This window comes from Schistocerca nitens, chromosome 6 (genome assembly GCF_023898315.1).
Source record: "Schistocerca nitens isolate TAMUIC-IGC-003100 chromosome 6, iqSchNite1.1, whole genome shotgun sequence".
Taxonomy (NCBI): domain Eukaryota; kingdom Metazoa; phylum Arthropoda; class Insecta; order Orthoptera; family Acrididae; genus Schistocerca; species Schistocerca nitens.
The window spans coordinates 46,054,330-46,071,971 of record NC_064619.1 but is presented as its reverse complement, the minus strand read 5'-3'; the positions used below and the strand labels follow the sequence as shown (position 1 = coordinate 46,071,971).

General features: G+C 46.4%; 1 protein-coding gene across 1 annotated transcript in view; it reads left to right on the top strand.

Moving 5' to 3' along the window:
* Window positions 1-1,727: 1,727 nt before the first annotated feature.
* The window catches only part of LOC126262791 (protein madd-4-like), a 362,890-nt gene continuing 346,975 nt past the window's right edge, over window positions 1,728-17,642 (top strand). Inside the window, exons 1-2 of the mRNA XM_049959614.1 lie at window positions 1,728-1,849; window positions 8,349-8,454. Coding sequence (XP_049815571.1) covers window positions 1,728-1,849; window positions 8,349-8,454 — 228 coding nt within the window. The remainder of the gene's footprint in view (window positions 1,850-8,348; window positions 8,455-17,642) is intronic.

The following is a 17,642-nucleotide window of genomic DNA, read 5'->3' as shown; positions in this document are numbered from 1 at the left end:
CATGGATGTGGGTGATGTCCTTAGGTTAGTGCTCAGAGCCATTTAAACCATTCGACTAGTTAAAGTCAGACAATAACAGACTTATACCCATTAGCTGAGTGTCAGGAATTGCAATGTTGCATCAAGTATAAAATTGGTTAAGTGGCAACTCAAGAGTGCAACGATAGTTGAACAGTAAAACTGGGAAAACTATTAACAACAGCATGACATAGGAGCATATGTGCCCTAGTGTTCAAATGGTTCAAATGGCTCTGAGCACTATCGGACTTAACTTTTGAGGTCATCAGTCCCCTAGAAATGAGAACTACTTAAACCTAGCTAACTTAAGGACATCAAACACATCCATGCCCGAGGCAGGATTCGAACCGGCGACCGTAGCGGTCGCGCGGTTCCAGACGGTAGCGCCTAGAACCGCTCGGCCACCCCAGCCGGTGTCCTAATGTTACATACAGTTTTAATGATATACAATATATATCTCTTTGAGCCACTTACATAGTCAACATGATACCTGTCAATTGTTAACGTATGTCCTATATTTTTATAATTTTTTTATAATAGTACATTTCTTCTACTCATCGTACAGGGGCCTGAAGATAGCATCAATGTAATGCCGAAACAGGTAGCACATAGAAGTTCATAAATTAAAATAAATTTCTACAATACGTACAGCTGTTGGTAAATTATTGCATCAAGAAGTTGATGCCAGCCGTCGTCCCAGATCCACAATGGATCGACGAAGACAAAATAATTTCTCCGCAGTTCTTCCTATAAACACACAACAGCACGGCTGTGTCAAAACTTCAAACCTTCCTCTACCCAGTGAAATGCGCAATGTGCTTCTATCTTTTAAAATTTTTCGAATCCTGCCTCGGGCATGGATGTGTGTGATGTCCTTAGGTTAGTTAGGTTTAAGTAGTTCTAAGTTCTAGGGGACTGATGACCTAAGAAGTTAAATCCCATAGTGCTCAGAGCCATTTGAACCTTTTTTTAAAAATTTGTCAGTACTAACCAAATGAAATATGTTCTTTCTTTTTGAATCACCCGGCACTGTAAGTTCCTCTAATTAAGGAAAATGATCAGGGTGATTCGGATGTTATTGTTGTGGTCTTCAGTCCTGAGACTGGTTTGATGCAGCTCTCCATGCTACTCTATCCTGTGCAAGCTTCTTCATCTCCCAGTACCTACTGCAACCTACATCCCTCTGAATCTGCTTAGTGTATTCATCTCTTGGTCTCCCTCTACGATTTTTACCCTCCACGCTGCCCTCCAATACTAAATAGGTGATCCCTTGATGCCTCAGAATATGTCCTACAAACCGATCCCTTCTTCTAGTCAAGTTGTGCCACAAACTCCTCTTCTCCCCAATTCTATTCAATACCTCCTCATTAGTTATGTGCTCTACCCATCTAATCATCAGCATTCTTCTGTAGCACCACATTTCGTAAGCTTCTATTCTCTTCTTGTCCAAACTATTTATCGTCCAAGTTTCACTTCCACACATGGCTACGCTCCATACAAATACTTTCAGATATTCGATTCAGATATCCCGATTAATGAAAGACGAGAAAACGCGATTCGTCTGTCCCTCATAATACAGATTTCCATCGTGGAGCTAAAGAGTTTTTCGGCACTGACTTGACATTTAATCTGCTCTGTCTGTTACAGCACGGCAGCGGGTGTGCACGGTGGCCTGGTAGTGACGTGTGTGTCTGTCCGCAGGGCGCAAGATGTCTCGCCCGGTGTGCCGGAACCGTGTGACGGGCGCAGAGGCGGACGAGAAGCTGTGCAACGCCTCCCAGAAGCCGCCGCGCCTCTTCCTCAGCTGCAACGCCCACCGCTGCCCGGCAAAGTGAGTGCCAGACGCCGGCCGTCGAGCCGCGTCTGCCGTATAGACTGCGCCGCTCTACATAGGCATCCGCGAGCGCTGTCAGTCTCGTTAAGGGGAAACGATAGAGCGACGGACGAAAATACACTACTGGCCATTAAAATTGCTGCACCATGAAGAAATGCAGATGATAAACGGGTATTCATTGGACAAATATGTCATACTACAACTCACATGTGATTACATTTTCACGCACTTTGGGTGCATAGATCCTGAGAAATCAGCACCCAGAACAACCACCTCTGGCCACAATAACGACCTTGAAACGCCTGAGCACTGAGTCAAACAGTGCTTGGATGGCGTGTACAGGTACAGCAGCCATCGCAGCTTCAACACGATGCCACAGTTCATCAAGAGTAGTGACTGGCGCATTGTGACGAGCCAGTTGCTCGGCCACCATTGACCAGACGTTTTTAGTTGGTGAGAGATCTGGAGAATGTGCTGGCCAGGGCAGCAGTCGAACATTTTCTGTATCCAGAAAGTCCCGTACAGGACCTGCAAAATGCGGTCGTGCAACACCCTGCTGAAATGTAGGATTTCGCTGGAATCGAAAGAAGGGTAGACGCACGGGTCGTAACACATGTGAAATGTAACGTCCACTGTTTAAAGTGCCGTCAATGCAAACAAGAGGTGACAGAGACGTGTAACTAACGTCACCCCATACCATCACGCCGAGTGATACGCCACTATGGCGATGACGGATGCACGCTTCCAATGTGCGTTCACCGCGACGTCGCCAAACACGGATGCGACCATCATGATGCTGTAAAAAGAACCTGGATTCATCCGAAAAAATTACGTTTTGCCATTCGTGCACCCAGGTTCGTCGTTGAGTACACCATCGCAAGCGCTCCTGTCTGTGATGCAGCGTCAAGGGTAACCGCTGACATGGTCTCCGAGCTGATAGTCCATGCTGCTGCAAACGTCGTCGAACTGTTCGTGCAGATGCTTGTTGTCTTGCAAACGTCCCCATCTGTTGACTCAGGGATCGAGACGTGGCTGCACGATCCGTTACAGCCATGCGGATAAGATGCCTGTCATCTCGACTCCTAGTGATACGAGGCCGTTGTGATCCAGAACGGTGTTCCGTATTACCGTCCTGAACCCACCGATTCCATATTCTGCTAATAGTCACTGGATCTCGACCAACGCGAGCAGCAATGTGGCGATACGATAAACCGCAATCTCGATAGGCTACAATCCGACCTTTATCAAAGTCGGAAACGTGATGGTACGCATTTCTCCTCCTTACGCGAGGCATCACTACAACGTTTCACCAGGCAACGCCGGTCAACTGAAGTTTATGTATGAGAAATCGATTGGAAACTTTCCTCATGTCATTACGTTGTAGGTGTCGCCACCGGCGCCAACCTTGTGTGAACGCTCTGAAAAGCTAATCATTTGCATATCACAGCATCTTCTTCCTGTCGGTTAAACTTCGCGTCTCTAGCACGTCATCTTCGTGGTGTAGCAATTTTAATGGCCAGTAGTGTATTGCTCAAATTCAGGATTTTTTTTTCCGTACTATTGACAAATGGGGTTTGCTGCAATGAATAAAGCATACATTGAAGTTTTCACTGGCATTTTTTATTGAAAAATATTAGTACCTTCACTGTATAACTGGGTTTTTCACGAGACAGCACTGAAAGGAGGTATATCTAGGGTTATCGCTGTAACTCCGATTGTGGTTATCTGAAACATGAAACTAACATGTCATCTGTCAGTTCATCATAGGGATTTCCAAAAAAAAGCTATTTTGGCAAAATTATAGATATTTGAAAAAAATGGCCATTTTTGGACCCCCTCCACTTTTCTGGCAGGAAAAAGTACTAAATATCAACATAAAAAAGTCGGCTACGATTAACTGAAGACAATTCAGTTTGCTTCAAGGGAGATCAAAAATCCGTAGAATGGAATGAAAATTGTAGCATGGGCGACGACAACCATGCTGAAAAACATGGTTTTGGGAAAAACTCGTTTAATGTTTGACAACTATTTATCATATAAAAAAAAGGAACAAAGCTTGAAACTTATGGGTTATCGTCGATGTCGCTCTGGCTAGTGTATGGCCGCTTTCTGCTACTTTGACCTCATACGCCCTCATTTTCGTCCTCAAAGCCCCTTTCGTCGCTGAACGCATCGCTACTGGCGTCTCTATCTTCATAGAATCGGCGCATGTAATCGACGATTTTGATTTGAAGGGCATTTTCCACGTGCGTTAGTGCACTATGGCCTACGTTGAATAGATACACGGCCAAACTTGAAGTAATATTGTGAATTTCGCTTCGGCTGGATGTTATTTTCGAAGTGTATCTCCAAACGAGACTAATGAAACTTTAATTCACATTTTGAGTACAACCGCCCGAACAACGCAAATCAGGTTTACTAAGATCGGAATAAATAGGAAGAGTGAGCTCGGAACCGCTTCTCTTAAGCAGATGCCTGCCATGAACGCTCAGCTTCAAACGCTCACAGAATTATTAATTTTTGGAGTTCGCCCGTAATATTTTTGGGAATAATTCTTCAATGTACGAGGGTCACTCCAAAAGAAATGCACACTATTTTTTTTAACTCCATCTCTTATTCTACATGTTAGAAAGTTTTACAGTGTGTAGACACGTCCTTTACGAACAATATTTTCATTTCTGCACATGACTTACATCCCTCTCAACTGCCTTACGCCATCTTGGAACCAGCGCCTGTATACTCGCACGGCAAAATTCTGGAACAACCTGTTGGAGCCACTGTTTGGCAGCGTGCACAAGGGAGTCATGATCTTCAAATCTTGTTCCACGAAGAGAGTCTTTCAGTTCCCCAAAGAGATGATAGTCACATGGAGCCAGGTCAGGACTGTAAGGTGGGTGTTTCAGTGTTGGCCATCCGAGTTTTGTGATCGCTTCCATGGTTTTTTGACTGACATGTGGCCGTGCATTGTCGTGCAACTGCAAAACGTCCTGCTTTTGCCTATGTGGTCGAACACGACTCAGTCGAGCTTGAAGTTTCTTCAGTGCCGTCACATATGCATCAGAATTTATGGTGTTTCCACTTGGCATGATGTCCACAAGCAAGAGTCCTTCGGAATCGAAAAACACCTTAGAGATAACTTTTCCAGCAGAAGGTGTGGTTTTGAATTTTTTTTTTTTTTTCCTTGTGTGAATTTGCGTGATGCCACTCCATCGATTGCCTCTTCGTTTCTGGTGAAAAATGATGGAGCCATGTTTCATCACCTGTCACAATTCCTCCAAGAAATCCATCTCCACCATTCTCGTAATGTTCCAAAATTTCGATGCGTACAGTTTTTCTTGTTTCTTTGTGAGCCACTGTTAACATCCTGGGAACCCACCTGGCACAAACCTGTTTTAACGCCAACACTTTCAGTATTCTGCAACTACTTCCTTCCCCTATCCCAACGTAGCGTGACAAATCGTTCACTGTGATGCGTCTGTCAGCAGTCACCAGTTCGTTAACTCTCTGCACATTGTCTGGAGTGTGCGCAGTACGAGGCCTGCCATTTCGAGGACAATCCTCAATATTGCCGTGCCCGATTTCATCACGTAACGTGCTTGGCCACCGACTAACTGTACTGCGATCGACAGCAGCAGCTCCATACACCTTTTTCCAAAACTTGTGGATGTTTGCCACTGTCTCGTTTTCACAGCACAGGAATTCCATGACAGCACGTTGCTTCTGACGAACGTCAAGTGTAGCAGCCATCTTGAAGACATGCTGTGACGGCGCCACTCACGGGAACAGGTTGAACTAAGTTTGAAAAGAAGCGGGAAGGATGTATCAACACACTGTAAAACTTTCACACATGCAGAATGTAAACTTTTTTTTCTTACAAAAATAGTGTGCATTTCTTTTGGAGTGACCCTCGTATATACATTCGAATTCCGCAATAAAAGAAATCGAGTTTTTTCGACCGACACGCTGTCGTTACCCTTAAAATCCTCCTAGCGTTTATGTTATAAAAAACTGAAAACGCCAAGACGCTGAGATGTCCTATCTTTCGGTCGTGTTGCGGCGGCCTTCCTGAGGATGTAGACTTCTTTTGTTGTGGGTGCAGTGCTTCAGTATAGAGGCGTTTGACTGACACACTAAGGTGACAAAAGTCCTGGGTTGCCTCCTAATATCGTGTCGGACCTCCTTTTTCCCGGCGTAGTGAAGAAATGCGACGTGACACGGACACAACAAGTCGTTGGAAGTCCCTTGCACAAACACTGAGTCACGCTGCCTCGATAGTCGTCCATAACTGAGAAAGTGCTGCTGGTGCAGGCTTTTGTGCACGAAGTGAACACTCGTTTATATCCCAGAAATGTTCGATGTGATGCATGTCAGCTGATCTGGATGGTCAGATCATTCGCTCGAACTGTCCAGAATTTTCTTCAAATCCTAAGCGAAAAATTGTCGCCCGGTGACATGGCACATCGTCAGCCATAAAAATGTCATCGTTGTCTGGCTGCAAATGGTACTGTCATCTATAGTCCTTTCATTGCCATCGCGAAGATTTTGTCTCGCCGCTAGCATACTTTGCATACGACCAGAATCTCGTCGGATTTTGTGCCAGGTTTCGAGACACAAAGTCTCGTTGTGGAAAGTACACAACTGGCCATTAAAATTGCTATACCAAGAAGAAATGCATATGATAAACGGATATACATTGGACAAATATATTGTACTGGAACTGACATGTGATTACATTTTTACGCAATTTCGGTGCATAGATCCTGAGAAATCAGTACCCAGAACAACCACCTGTGGCAGTAATAACGGCCTCGATACGCCTGGACATTGAGTCAAACAGAGCTTGGATGGCGTGTACAGGTACAGCTGCCCACGCAGCTTCAACACGATACCACAGTTCATCAAGAGTAGTGACTGGCGTATTGTGACGAGCCAGTTGGTCGGCCACCATTGACCAGACGTTGTCAGTTGGCAAGAGATCTGGAGAATGTGCTGGCCAGGGCAGCAATCGAACATTTTCTGTATCCAGAAAGGCCCGTACAGGACCTGCAACATGCGGTCGTGCATTATCCTGCTGAAATGTAGGGTTTCGCAGGGATCGATTCGAGGGTAGAGCCACGGGTCGTAACACATCTGAAATGTAACGTCCACTGATCAAACTGACGTTAATGCGAACAAGAGGTGACCGAGACGTGTAGCCAATAGCACCTCATACCATCACGCCGCGTAATACGCAAGTATGGCGATGACGAATACATGCTTCCAATGTGCGTTCACCGCGATGTCGCCAAACACGGATGCGACCATCACCATGCTGTAAACAGGACCTGGATTCATCCGAAAAAATGACGTTTTGCCATTCGTGCACCCAGGTTCGTCGTTGAGTACACCATCGCAGGCGCTCCTGTCTGTGAGGCAGCGTCAAGGGTAACCGCAGCCACGTTCTCCGAGCTGATAGTCCCTGCTGCTGCAAACGTCGTCGAACTGTTCGTGCAGGGTGTTTTTGTCTTGCAGATGTCCGCATCTGTTGACTCAAGGATCGAGACGTGGCTGCACGATCCGTTAGAGCCATGCGGATAAGATGCCTGTCATCTCGACTCCTAGTGATACGAGGCCGTTGGGATCCAGCACGGCGTTCCGTATTACCCTCCTGAACCCACCGATTCCATACTCTGCTAACAGTCATTGGATCTCGACCAACGCGAGCAGCAGTGTCGCGATACGTTAAACCGGAATCGAGATAGGCTACAATCCGACCTTTATCAAAGTCGGAAACGTGATGGTACGCATTTCTCCTCCCTACACGAGGCATCACAACAACGTTTCACCAGGCAACGCCGGTCAACTGCTGTTTGTGTATGAGAAATCGGTTGGAAACTTTCCTCATGTCAGCACGTTGTAGGTGTCGCCACCGGCGCCTACCTTGTGTGAATGCTCTGAAAATCTAATCATCTGCATATCACAGCGTCTTCTTCCTGCCGGTAAAATTTGGCGTCTGTAGCACGTCATGTTCGTGGTGTAGCAATTTTAATGGCCAGTAGTGTATTCCCTGCTTGCTTCACACGTTTGCGCCACACTGGGCCTTCTGGCTGTGAGCATTCGGTACTAGTGTAGACACAGATAGCGCTCTTCTAGTTATTCCACAACACTATCAGTCGGTGGACGACGTTGAAACCATTAACAGTCATCTACTATACCCCCAGTGACGTATGCCGTCAGCGGATCAAAATCGTCTGTGTCCTTCGTAAAAATTTTTTCGGCTTTGTGTTTGACATATGTCCAGTGTTCTCTTTATAGGAACGAAGCATTAATGCACGTCGTAGTAAGGTATCACTTGAAAATGAGATAACAGGCTAAAACCGCGGTTGTGGTGGATTGATACGTTTAATAAAAGTCGTGGCACAAACTGTTGTCCTCTGTGTGTGACGCGGGGCAGCTTTCGCGCCCCGGCGCTGGCTGCGTGTTACAGCTGGTAGTCACGTGACGGCGTGCTGTGCAGGTGGGTGCCCGACCCCTGGGGACCCTGCTCGGCGACCTGCGGCAGCGGCCACCGGCGGCGCGGCCTGCGCTGCCTGCAGCAGGAGGGCAACGGCAGCCTCACGCTGGTGAGTACCGCTCCATTTCTTTCTCTCTTTCTTTCTTTTGCTTCTGCCTTCATCCCGCATTGTGCGCAGGGTCCGCAGGGTTAAGTACGGTATTGGCACGATTAATTGTAAGGGGTGGCCGGATGCCCTTCCTGCCGCCACCCCGTACCCCCCCGGGACGGAATGAGTGTACCCCAACTGTCTGCGTCGAGTGCAAATCGTGAAATAGTGTGAATGTGTTTCAAATGTCTGCGAGTCGTGTAACTGAGGCGGGACGTGGGGACCAGCCCGGTATTCACCTAGGAGGATGTGGAAAACCGCCTATAAACCACGATCAGGCTGGCCGGCACACCGGCCCTCGTCGTTAATCCGCCGGGCGGATTCGATCCGGGGCTGGCGCGCCCACCCGAGTCCAGGAAGCAGCGTGTTAGCGCTCTCGGCTACCCTGGCGGGTGGTGAGTATCGCTCCCTGCCTGCTCTCAGCTAACGGAGCCGCTGCTGTTGAGTGCAACTCAGTCTGGTCCTCACCTACCTCTACAGTATCCTCACCTATCCAAATGATTTAGTGATTAAGGACAAACAGGGACCCGCGCAAAGCTCTCGCATTTTTATAGTTTTAAATCGTGACAGTAATTGGAGTAAGTGTAGTCGTTGGGATAAGGGTAGTTGTGGCAATGAAGAGGAAACATCTTTAAAAATTGGCCAAACATGAGTAGGAATCGCGCACTGAGGATCCCATGCAAACTATATATATATGAACATGAGTGTACACACACACACACACACACACAAACGTGGAACAAATGTTGCATGGGACAACGGGGGCCATAATATGACGTTGGTTTTTTGTTGCTAGATGGTGGCGTGCAGGTACAGGTCTGTGTGGGTGGGTTTTCTGTAGACGCTGTGGCCACTGTAAACGCAATGGGTGCCTTGGCCACAGCGTCTACAGAAAACCCACCCACGCAGACCAGTACCTGCACGCCACCAGTCATCATCATCCAGCACAGAAGCGCACAGTATTAGAAACATTGATGCATCGTGCAAAAGTAATATCATACGACGATAACCTGCCCCATGAACTGAGCCACCTACGCAAGGTTTTCAGGAATAACGGCTACAGCGCCCATCAAGTAAAAGAAGTGATTTCTGGGCAATATCAGAATAAGACCACCGACGAAGAACAGGAAAAGAAACTTGCTTTGCTGCCATTCTGTGGCTCTGTGTCGGGCAAGGTAAGCCGCCTGTTGAAAAGACACAAGATCAAATCAGTCTTCAGGCCTCCAACGAAAATCCGTCAATTACTGAGACCAGTTAAAGACGCTGTAGGTCTCAGAACACCTGGAGTCTACGAAATACCATGTGAGTGTGGCCAGAAGGACATCGGACAAACAGTGCGCACTGTGGGACAACGCAGGAAAGAACGTGAGAGGTATTATCGCCTACGCTATCCAGAGAAATCTGAATTAGCTGAGCATGCGTTAGAAAACGATCACCACATAAAATTAGATGATACCTCTGTCGTGGCTCGCACTAACGGCTTCTGGGACAGTTTAATAAAGGAAGCTAATGGAATAAAAATTACCGCAAACACCCTGAATAGAGACAGTGGCTTGCAGCTCAGCGCTGCCTGGGATCCAGCGATCGCGCGGTTGAAGAGGGCACGTCGAACGCCGACTCAAAACATGCCCATATATGGCAATGTCACGGGCACCAGTGACGTCACAGCCGGCAGCTAGCGTACATAAGGGCGTATCAACAGCCCACTGGCAGTCATACCACTTGACAATGGCCAAGGAGTGCTTGGCCGAAAGCTCATGTAGTTTTAAGCAATTGACGCGGTTGGAAACCCGAGCACATTTTATTGAATTCAGTGATGTTTAACAGTAACGTCTTTGAAGGTCAACGAAGGTCAAAAAGGTGGCATGAACGTCCATTTACAGGAGGTGTTCGAATTGATGACCATTGGTATCAATGAAGTGCTGCAATCTTCTTATGAGGGATTGAGTGGTATTCCATATCACTTCGGCACTTATAGAAGCACATGCTCTGACAATTCTCTCTCGCATATCGTGCAAATAGTAAATATTCGTCGAATACGGCGTATCCATCTAACGTGCCTTTGACTTGCAAACACCATTCGGCGGTTTCGCAAATTTGGAAATTTGTGGTAAGGACTATGGGACCAAACTGCTGAGGTCATCGGTCCCTAGGCTTACACACTACTTAATCTAACTTAAGGTAACTCATGCTATGGACAACACACACACCCATGCCTGAGGGAGGACTCGAACCTATGACGGAAGGAGCCGCGCGAATCGTGCAAGACGCCCCAGACCACGCGGCTACCCCACACGGCGACGGTTTCGCAATACAACACTAATAGGAACGGAAAGAGTGTTATCGTCGAATCAAGTGAATGTGAATGATGTATTCCTACGAATGTGGTCAGGTGATTGGGTGTTTCTTGTGTCATACGTCTGTACTCGAGATTTCCACACTCCTAAACACCCATAGGTTCACTGTTTCCGATGTGATAGTGAAGTGAAAACGTGAAGGGACACGTACAGCACAAAAGCGTACAGGCCGACCTCGTCTGTTGACTGACAGAGACCGCCGACAGTTGAAGAGGGTCGTAATGTGTAATAGGCAGACATCTATCCAGACCATCACACAGGAATTCCAAACTGTATCAGGATCCACTGCAAGTACTGTGACAGTTAGGCGGAAGGTGAGAAAACTTGGATTTCATGGTCGAGTGGCTGTCGATATACTTCTCATTTACGGAGAATACCAGTGAGAGCTAGAGACTTATACACTGATAGATATCCTCAACGTATTCACCCTGCATTTCGTACATTTAACTATGTGTGTGATAAATTGAGAACAAATGGATCTTTAACTCATCGGAAACATATCCGGCAAAGGAAAGGAACTAACGAGGAAACGGAAATTGGTACTCTTGCCTCTGTGGTTCGAGATCCTTGTGTTAGTCGCGTCAAATCGCAAGGGAATCTGCCATGAGGAAGAGTAGTGTTGTTCGTGTTCTGCATCGCCGTAAATATCATCCTTACCATAACAGCCTCCACCAAGAATTAACTGGTACGGATTTTATGCGTCGCATTGAATTCTGCCGATGGCTTCAACTATCACATTCAGATGGATGACACATTTATTAATTTGATTTTATTTACTGACGAGGCTACATTCACGAACCATTTAAATGTTAATTTGCATAACATGCATTGTTGGGCAACTGAAAATCCATGTTAGCTGCGACAAGTTGCACACCAAAAACCGTGGTTGGTGAATGTATGGTGTGGGATTCTGGAGGACAGAATTATAGGCCCCTATTTCATCGAAGAAAATCTTAATGGCCGGAAGTACACCACATTCCCGTAAGAAACATTAGGTCTGTTGTTGGAAGAAATACCTGTAGGAACAAGGAACAGAATGTGGTGTCAACACAATGGGTGTCCAGCACAGTTTTCGCTGATAGCTAGAAATGAGTTGAAGAGACAATTCCCAAATCGTTGGACTGGATGCGGAGGAGATGTGTCGTGGCCGGCTCGTGCGACAGACTTGACGACTCTGTATTTTTTTCTTGTGGGGATTTTTAAAAGAGATTGTTTATAAAGACGTTCCGACTACACCTGAAGATATGCGAGAGAGAATTGTTAGAGAATGTTGTTCGATAAGCGCCGATGTGATAAGGAATACCACTCAGTCCATGATAAGAATATTGCAGCACTGCATTGATACCAATAGTCATCACCTCGAACACCTTCTGTAAATGGACGTTCATGCCATCTTTGTGACCCTCGTTGACCTTCAAGGACCTTACTGTTAGAAATCATTGGATTCGTCTCAACAGCCTCTGTCAGAAAATAAGTACCAAACTATAGCATCCCATTAAAAAAAAAAAGAAAAGTTGATTTTCGTATCTCTGAAGAGACCCCACCTAGCAGCAAAAATCCAACGTCATATTATGGCCCCCGTTGTCCCATGCAACATTTGTCCCACAAACTTTTCAGCTCCTATCATGCTTTCGGAGTTATTCCTGGTTACGACCAGAGATAGGACGTTCATGTTCACAGGACACTTACAGTAGTATGTTCTGCAGAAATGATTAACATTTCAGTCACCTCAGTTCAGCGTGTGTCCTGTTGCCTAGAAGGCACAGGGTCCGCCATCGGCCCTGATAACTTGTTCCATGCGTGATGGCCTGTGGTATAATACAAGGCGCGGATGGCATCTTGTGGTACAGCCATTCATGATGCACTCACCTGGTTCCAAAGTTCATCCGTCGTGGTCGGCATTGGGTAACAGCGATGCACCCGTCGTTTCACCATATTCCAAATATTTTCCACTGGCGAAAAGTCTGGCGATGTGGCAGGCCAGGGCCAAAGGCTCAGATCCTGTGACACGGCGATGGACTGTCGTCCCTGATAGTGAACGATGTGTTACACTGTACCACTGTTGCGTCAGAGCCGAGAAGGACGCAGATCTATCCTGCAGTGTCATTTGGATGAGGTGTCAATCTTCTGGGGGGGGGGGGGGGGGGGGTGATCTGGGCGGTGCGACCTGACCCATCTCATCGTTTTCTACGGCCATTCGTGAACCATTCGCCACACACCTCTTGCACTATCGAAACACTTTGTCCCAGACCAGCAGCTATTTCCCAGATGGATGCATCACATTCTCCTATACCAACAGAGCAGAATGGGGCGCTCTGCGGAACTCACGGACTTCGAACGTGGTCAGGTGATTGGGTGTCACTTGTGTCACACGTCTGTACGCGAGATTTCCACACTCCTAAACACCCATAGGTTCATTGTTCCGATTTGATAGTGAAGTGAAAACGTGAAGGGACACGTACAGTACAAAAGCGTACAGGCCGACCTCGTCTGTTGACTAACAGAGACGGCCCTCAGTTGAAGAGGGCCGTAATGTATAATAGGCAGACATCTATCCAGACCAACACACAGGAATTCCAAACTGCATCAGGATCCACTGCAAGTACTATGAGAGTAGCACTTCTGAATGTGTGGGGTGTCGCATTGTCCTGCAGGAATTGCCCAAGGCCGTCGGAATGCACAATGAACATGAGTGTATGCATGTGATCAGACAGGATTATTACGTACGTGTCAACTGTCAGGGTCGTATCTAGGCGTATCTGGGGTCCCATATCACTTCAACTTCACACGCCCCACACCACCAGCTTGAACAGTCCCCTGCTGACATGCAGTATCCATGGATTCATGTGGTTGTCTCCATACCCGTACGCATCCATCCGCTCGATGCAATTTGAAACGAGACTCGTCCAACCAGGCAACATGTTTCCAGCCATCAACAGCCCAATGTCGGTGTTGACGAGGCCAGGCGAGGCGTAAGGCTTTGTGTCAAGGGTATACGAGTGGGCCTTCTGCTGCGAAAGCCCATATCGATGATGTTTGATTGAATGGTTCGCACGCTGACACTTGTTGACGGCCCAGCATTGAAATCTGCAGCAATTTGCGAAAGGGTTGAACTTCCGCCACGTTGAACGATTCTCTTCAGTTGTGGTTGGTCCTGTTCTTGTAGGATCTTTTTCCGGTCGCAGCGATGTCGGAGATTTGGTGTTTTAGCGGATTCCTGATATTCACGGTACACTTGTCAAATGGTTGTACGCGAAAATCCCCGCTACGTGGAGATGCCGTGTCCCACCTCCCGTGCGCCGACTATAACACCACGTTCAAACTCACTTAAATCTTGATAACCTGCCATTGTAACAGCAGTAACCGATCTAACAACTGCGCAAGACACTTTTTGTCTTAAATAGGCGTTGCCGACCGCAGAGCCGTATTCTGCCTGTTTACATATTTCTGTACATTTCAGTAAGCATGCCGATATCAGTTTCTTTCGTGCTTCAGTGTATCACCTATACTGCGCAAGACAGACACCAATATGAACAACCAAATGTACTGTTGAGTAGAATAATGATAAAGTTGCTGACAGTAGTGAATAACACCGAAACAACAGTATTTAAAACAGAGAGAAATAGAAAGTTACGTTTTGGTCAAGCCAGAGACCTCAGAATATGTGTATACTAGTGGAGAAAACCCAGGTATTTATTTACACCTTTGTGTCCAAGATCGTACCGCGCATTGTCTGGCTTTGTGCGTAATGTTTATGACGTCATATCTCCTGAAATGCGTGTCGTACAGTAATATAATGCTGTAGGTACACTCAGCGTCATATCTGGATACTGTCTGCGAAATTTATTGCGAATAGAGTTAAGCGTAAAATAGTAACAAATTTTAATGCTGTGCGTAGTGCGGCACTTTTTTACGCATCTCATTGTTTATGATGTCATATCTCCTGAATTATGTGCCTTACAATGATATAATTTTGCACTTAATTCAGTGGTGCATGTGGATACTGTCTGCAAAACGTATTGTGAGTACAGTTAGTAGTAAAGAAGTAATAAATTACAACTTCATGTTGTACCTTTATTACATGAACAGCGGGAAAGTAGTAAGCGATAAACATTTTTCCTTTAATCATTTTTTAGGGATTGTCAGCGAGAAAAATTATTGTAAAGGTTTGGTATAATGTGTAAAGTTTTTTGCAAGTCCCTAAGTGCTCTCATTCCAAAATACTGGATGAATGACTTCTGGGAATTCACGGGTCGCGGGCTACGCTTCTTTTTCACCCCCATCTCTACCCCTGTGATACGAAGATTGTTCTTACACCCACCGATACTGTCGTTTTATAGTAAGGTACATGTGTACCAAGTTTGTTTGAAATTTATAATACGAGGGTGAGTCAAATGAAAACCTTAAATTTGTAATAACAAATCGAAATTTCGCGCCGTTATCCTGTACGTTGGTAAGCGTGTTACAAACAGCGTACAGAATGACCTGTAGGTGGCAGCATAGTGCAGATGCACACATACCGTCGCAGTATCAGTATAAAGATGGCCGCCCCACTTGCGACTTGCACCAGGAAGAACAGCGTTCTGTTATTCGGTTTTTGGGTAGTGAAGGTGTGAAAACTATTGAAATTCATCGACAAATGAAGGTTCAGTACGGTGATGCATGTTTGTCACAGCAGCACGTCTAGGAATGGAATAGGAAGTTCGCAAATGGTGTGACTTCAGTGGATGATGCTCCTCGGACCAGGTTAGGCACAACGAGTTGTGACTCCACAGAACATTGCAGCAGTTGAAGCTATAGTGAAGGAAAACCGCCGAGTGACACTGAATGACATTCCGGCATGTTTACAGATTAGTCATGGGTCAGCACACCACATTGTGCTCCAGTTTCACAAAGTGTCTGCAAGATGGGTGCCACGGCAGCTGACTGCTGAAATGAGAGAACGACGTGTTGATGCTTGTGAAGAACTTCTTCGGCGCTTTGAACGGGAAGGTGATGGCTTCATTGCAAGAATGGTTACTGGAAACGAAACCTGGGTTCACTTCCACCAACCGGAAACGAAGAGAGCGAGCAAGTAATGGCGCCATTTCTCATCACCAAAACCAAAGAAGTTTCGAACAGAACCATCAGCAGGAAAGGTTGTGCTGACTCCCTTTTGGGACGAAAAAGGCGTCATTTTGGAGCATTACATGCCTAGAGGGACCACTGTCACCAGTGCATCATACACAGCTCTCCTTCTGCAGGGAACTTCGACGACTTTTTTAGTCCATGTCTCGTCGCGTTTCGGCACTACGCCAGGCAAAAGGAGGTCCGACACGATACGAGAAGGTGTCCCATGTCACCTCAGTGTATACAGGGTGGTCCATTGATCTTGACCCGGCCAAATGTCTCACGAAATAAGCACCAAACGTAAAAACTAAAAAAAACGAAATTCGTCTAGCTTGAAGTGGGAAACCAGATGGCGTCTTGGTTGGCCCGCTAGATGGCGCTGCCATAGGTCAAACGGATATCAACTGTGCGTTTTTCAATAGGAACCCCCATTTCTTATTACATATTCGTGTAGTACGTAAAGAAATATGAATGTTTTAGTTGGACCACTTTCTTCGCTTTGTGATAGATGCCGCTGTTATAGTCACAAACGTATAAGTACGTGGTATCACGTAAGATTCCGCCAGTACGGACGGTATTTGCTTCGTGATACATTACCCGTGTTAAAATGGACCGTTTACCAATTGCGGAAAAGGTCGATATCGTGTTGATGTATGGCTATTGTGATCAAAATGCCCAACGGGCGTGTACTATGCATGCTGCTCGGTATCCTGGACGACATCATCCAAGTGTCCGGACCGTTCGCTGGATAGTTACGTTATTTAAGGAAACCGGAAGTGTTCAGCCACATGTGAAACGTCAACCACGACTTGCAACAAATGATGATGCCCAAGTAGGTGTTTTAGCTGCTGTCGCGACTAATCCGCATATCAGTAGCAGACAAACCTCGCGAGAATCGCGAAACTCAAAAACGTCGGTGTTGAGAATGCTACATCAACATCGATTGCACCCGTTCCATATTTCTATGCACCAGGAATTGCATGGCGACGACTTTGAACTTCGTGTACAATTCTGCCACTGGGCACAAGACAAATTACGGGACGATGACAGATTTTTTGCACGCGTTCTATTTAGCGACGAAGCGTCATTCAACAACAGCGCTAACGTAAACCGGCATAATATGCTCTATTTGGTAGCGGCAAATCGATGATGGCTGCGACAAGTCGAACATCAGCGACTTTGGCGAGTTAATGTATGGTGCGGCATTATGGAAGGAAAATCTGAATGGTGCAATGTATGCTGATTTCCTACGTAATGTTCTACCGATGTTACTACAAGATGTTTCACTGCATGACAGAATGGCGACGTACTTCCAACATGATGGATGTCCAGCACATAGCTCGCGTCCGGTTGAAACGGTATTGAATAGCATATTTCATGACAGGTGGATTGGTCGTCAAAGCACCATACCATGGCCCGCACGTTCACCGGATCTGACGTCCCCGGATTTCTTTCTGTGGGGAAAGTTGGAGGATATTTGTTATCGTGTTCCACCGACAACGCCTGACAACATGCGTCAGCACATTGTCAATGGATGCGCGAACATTACGGAAGGCGAACTGCTTTGGCAAATGCATTGAGGTTGACAGACATCATTTTGAGCATTTATTGCATTAATGTGGTATTTACAGGTAATCACGCTGTAACAGCATGCGTTCTCAGAAAGGATAAGTTCACAAAGGT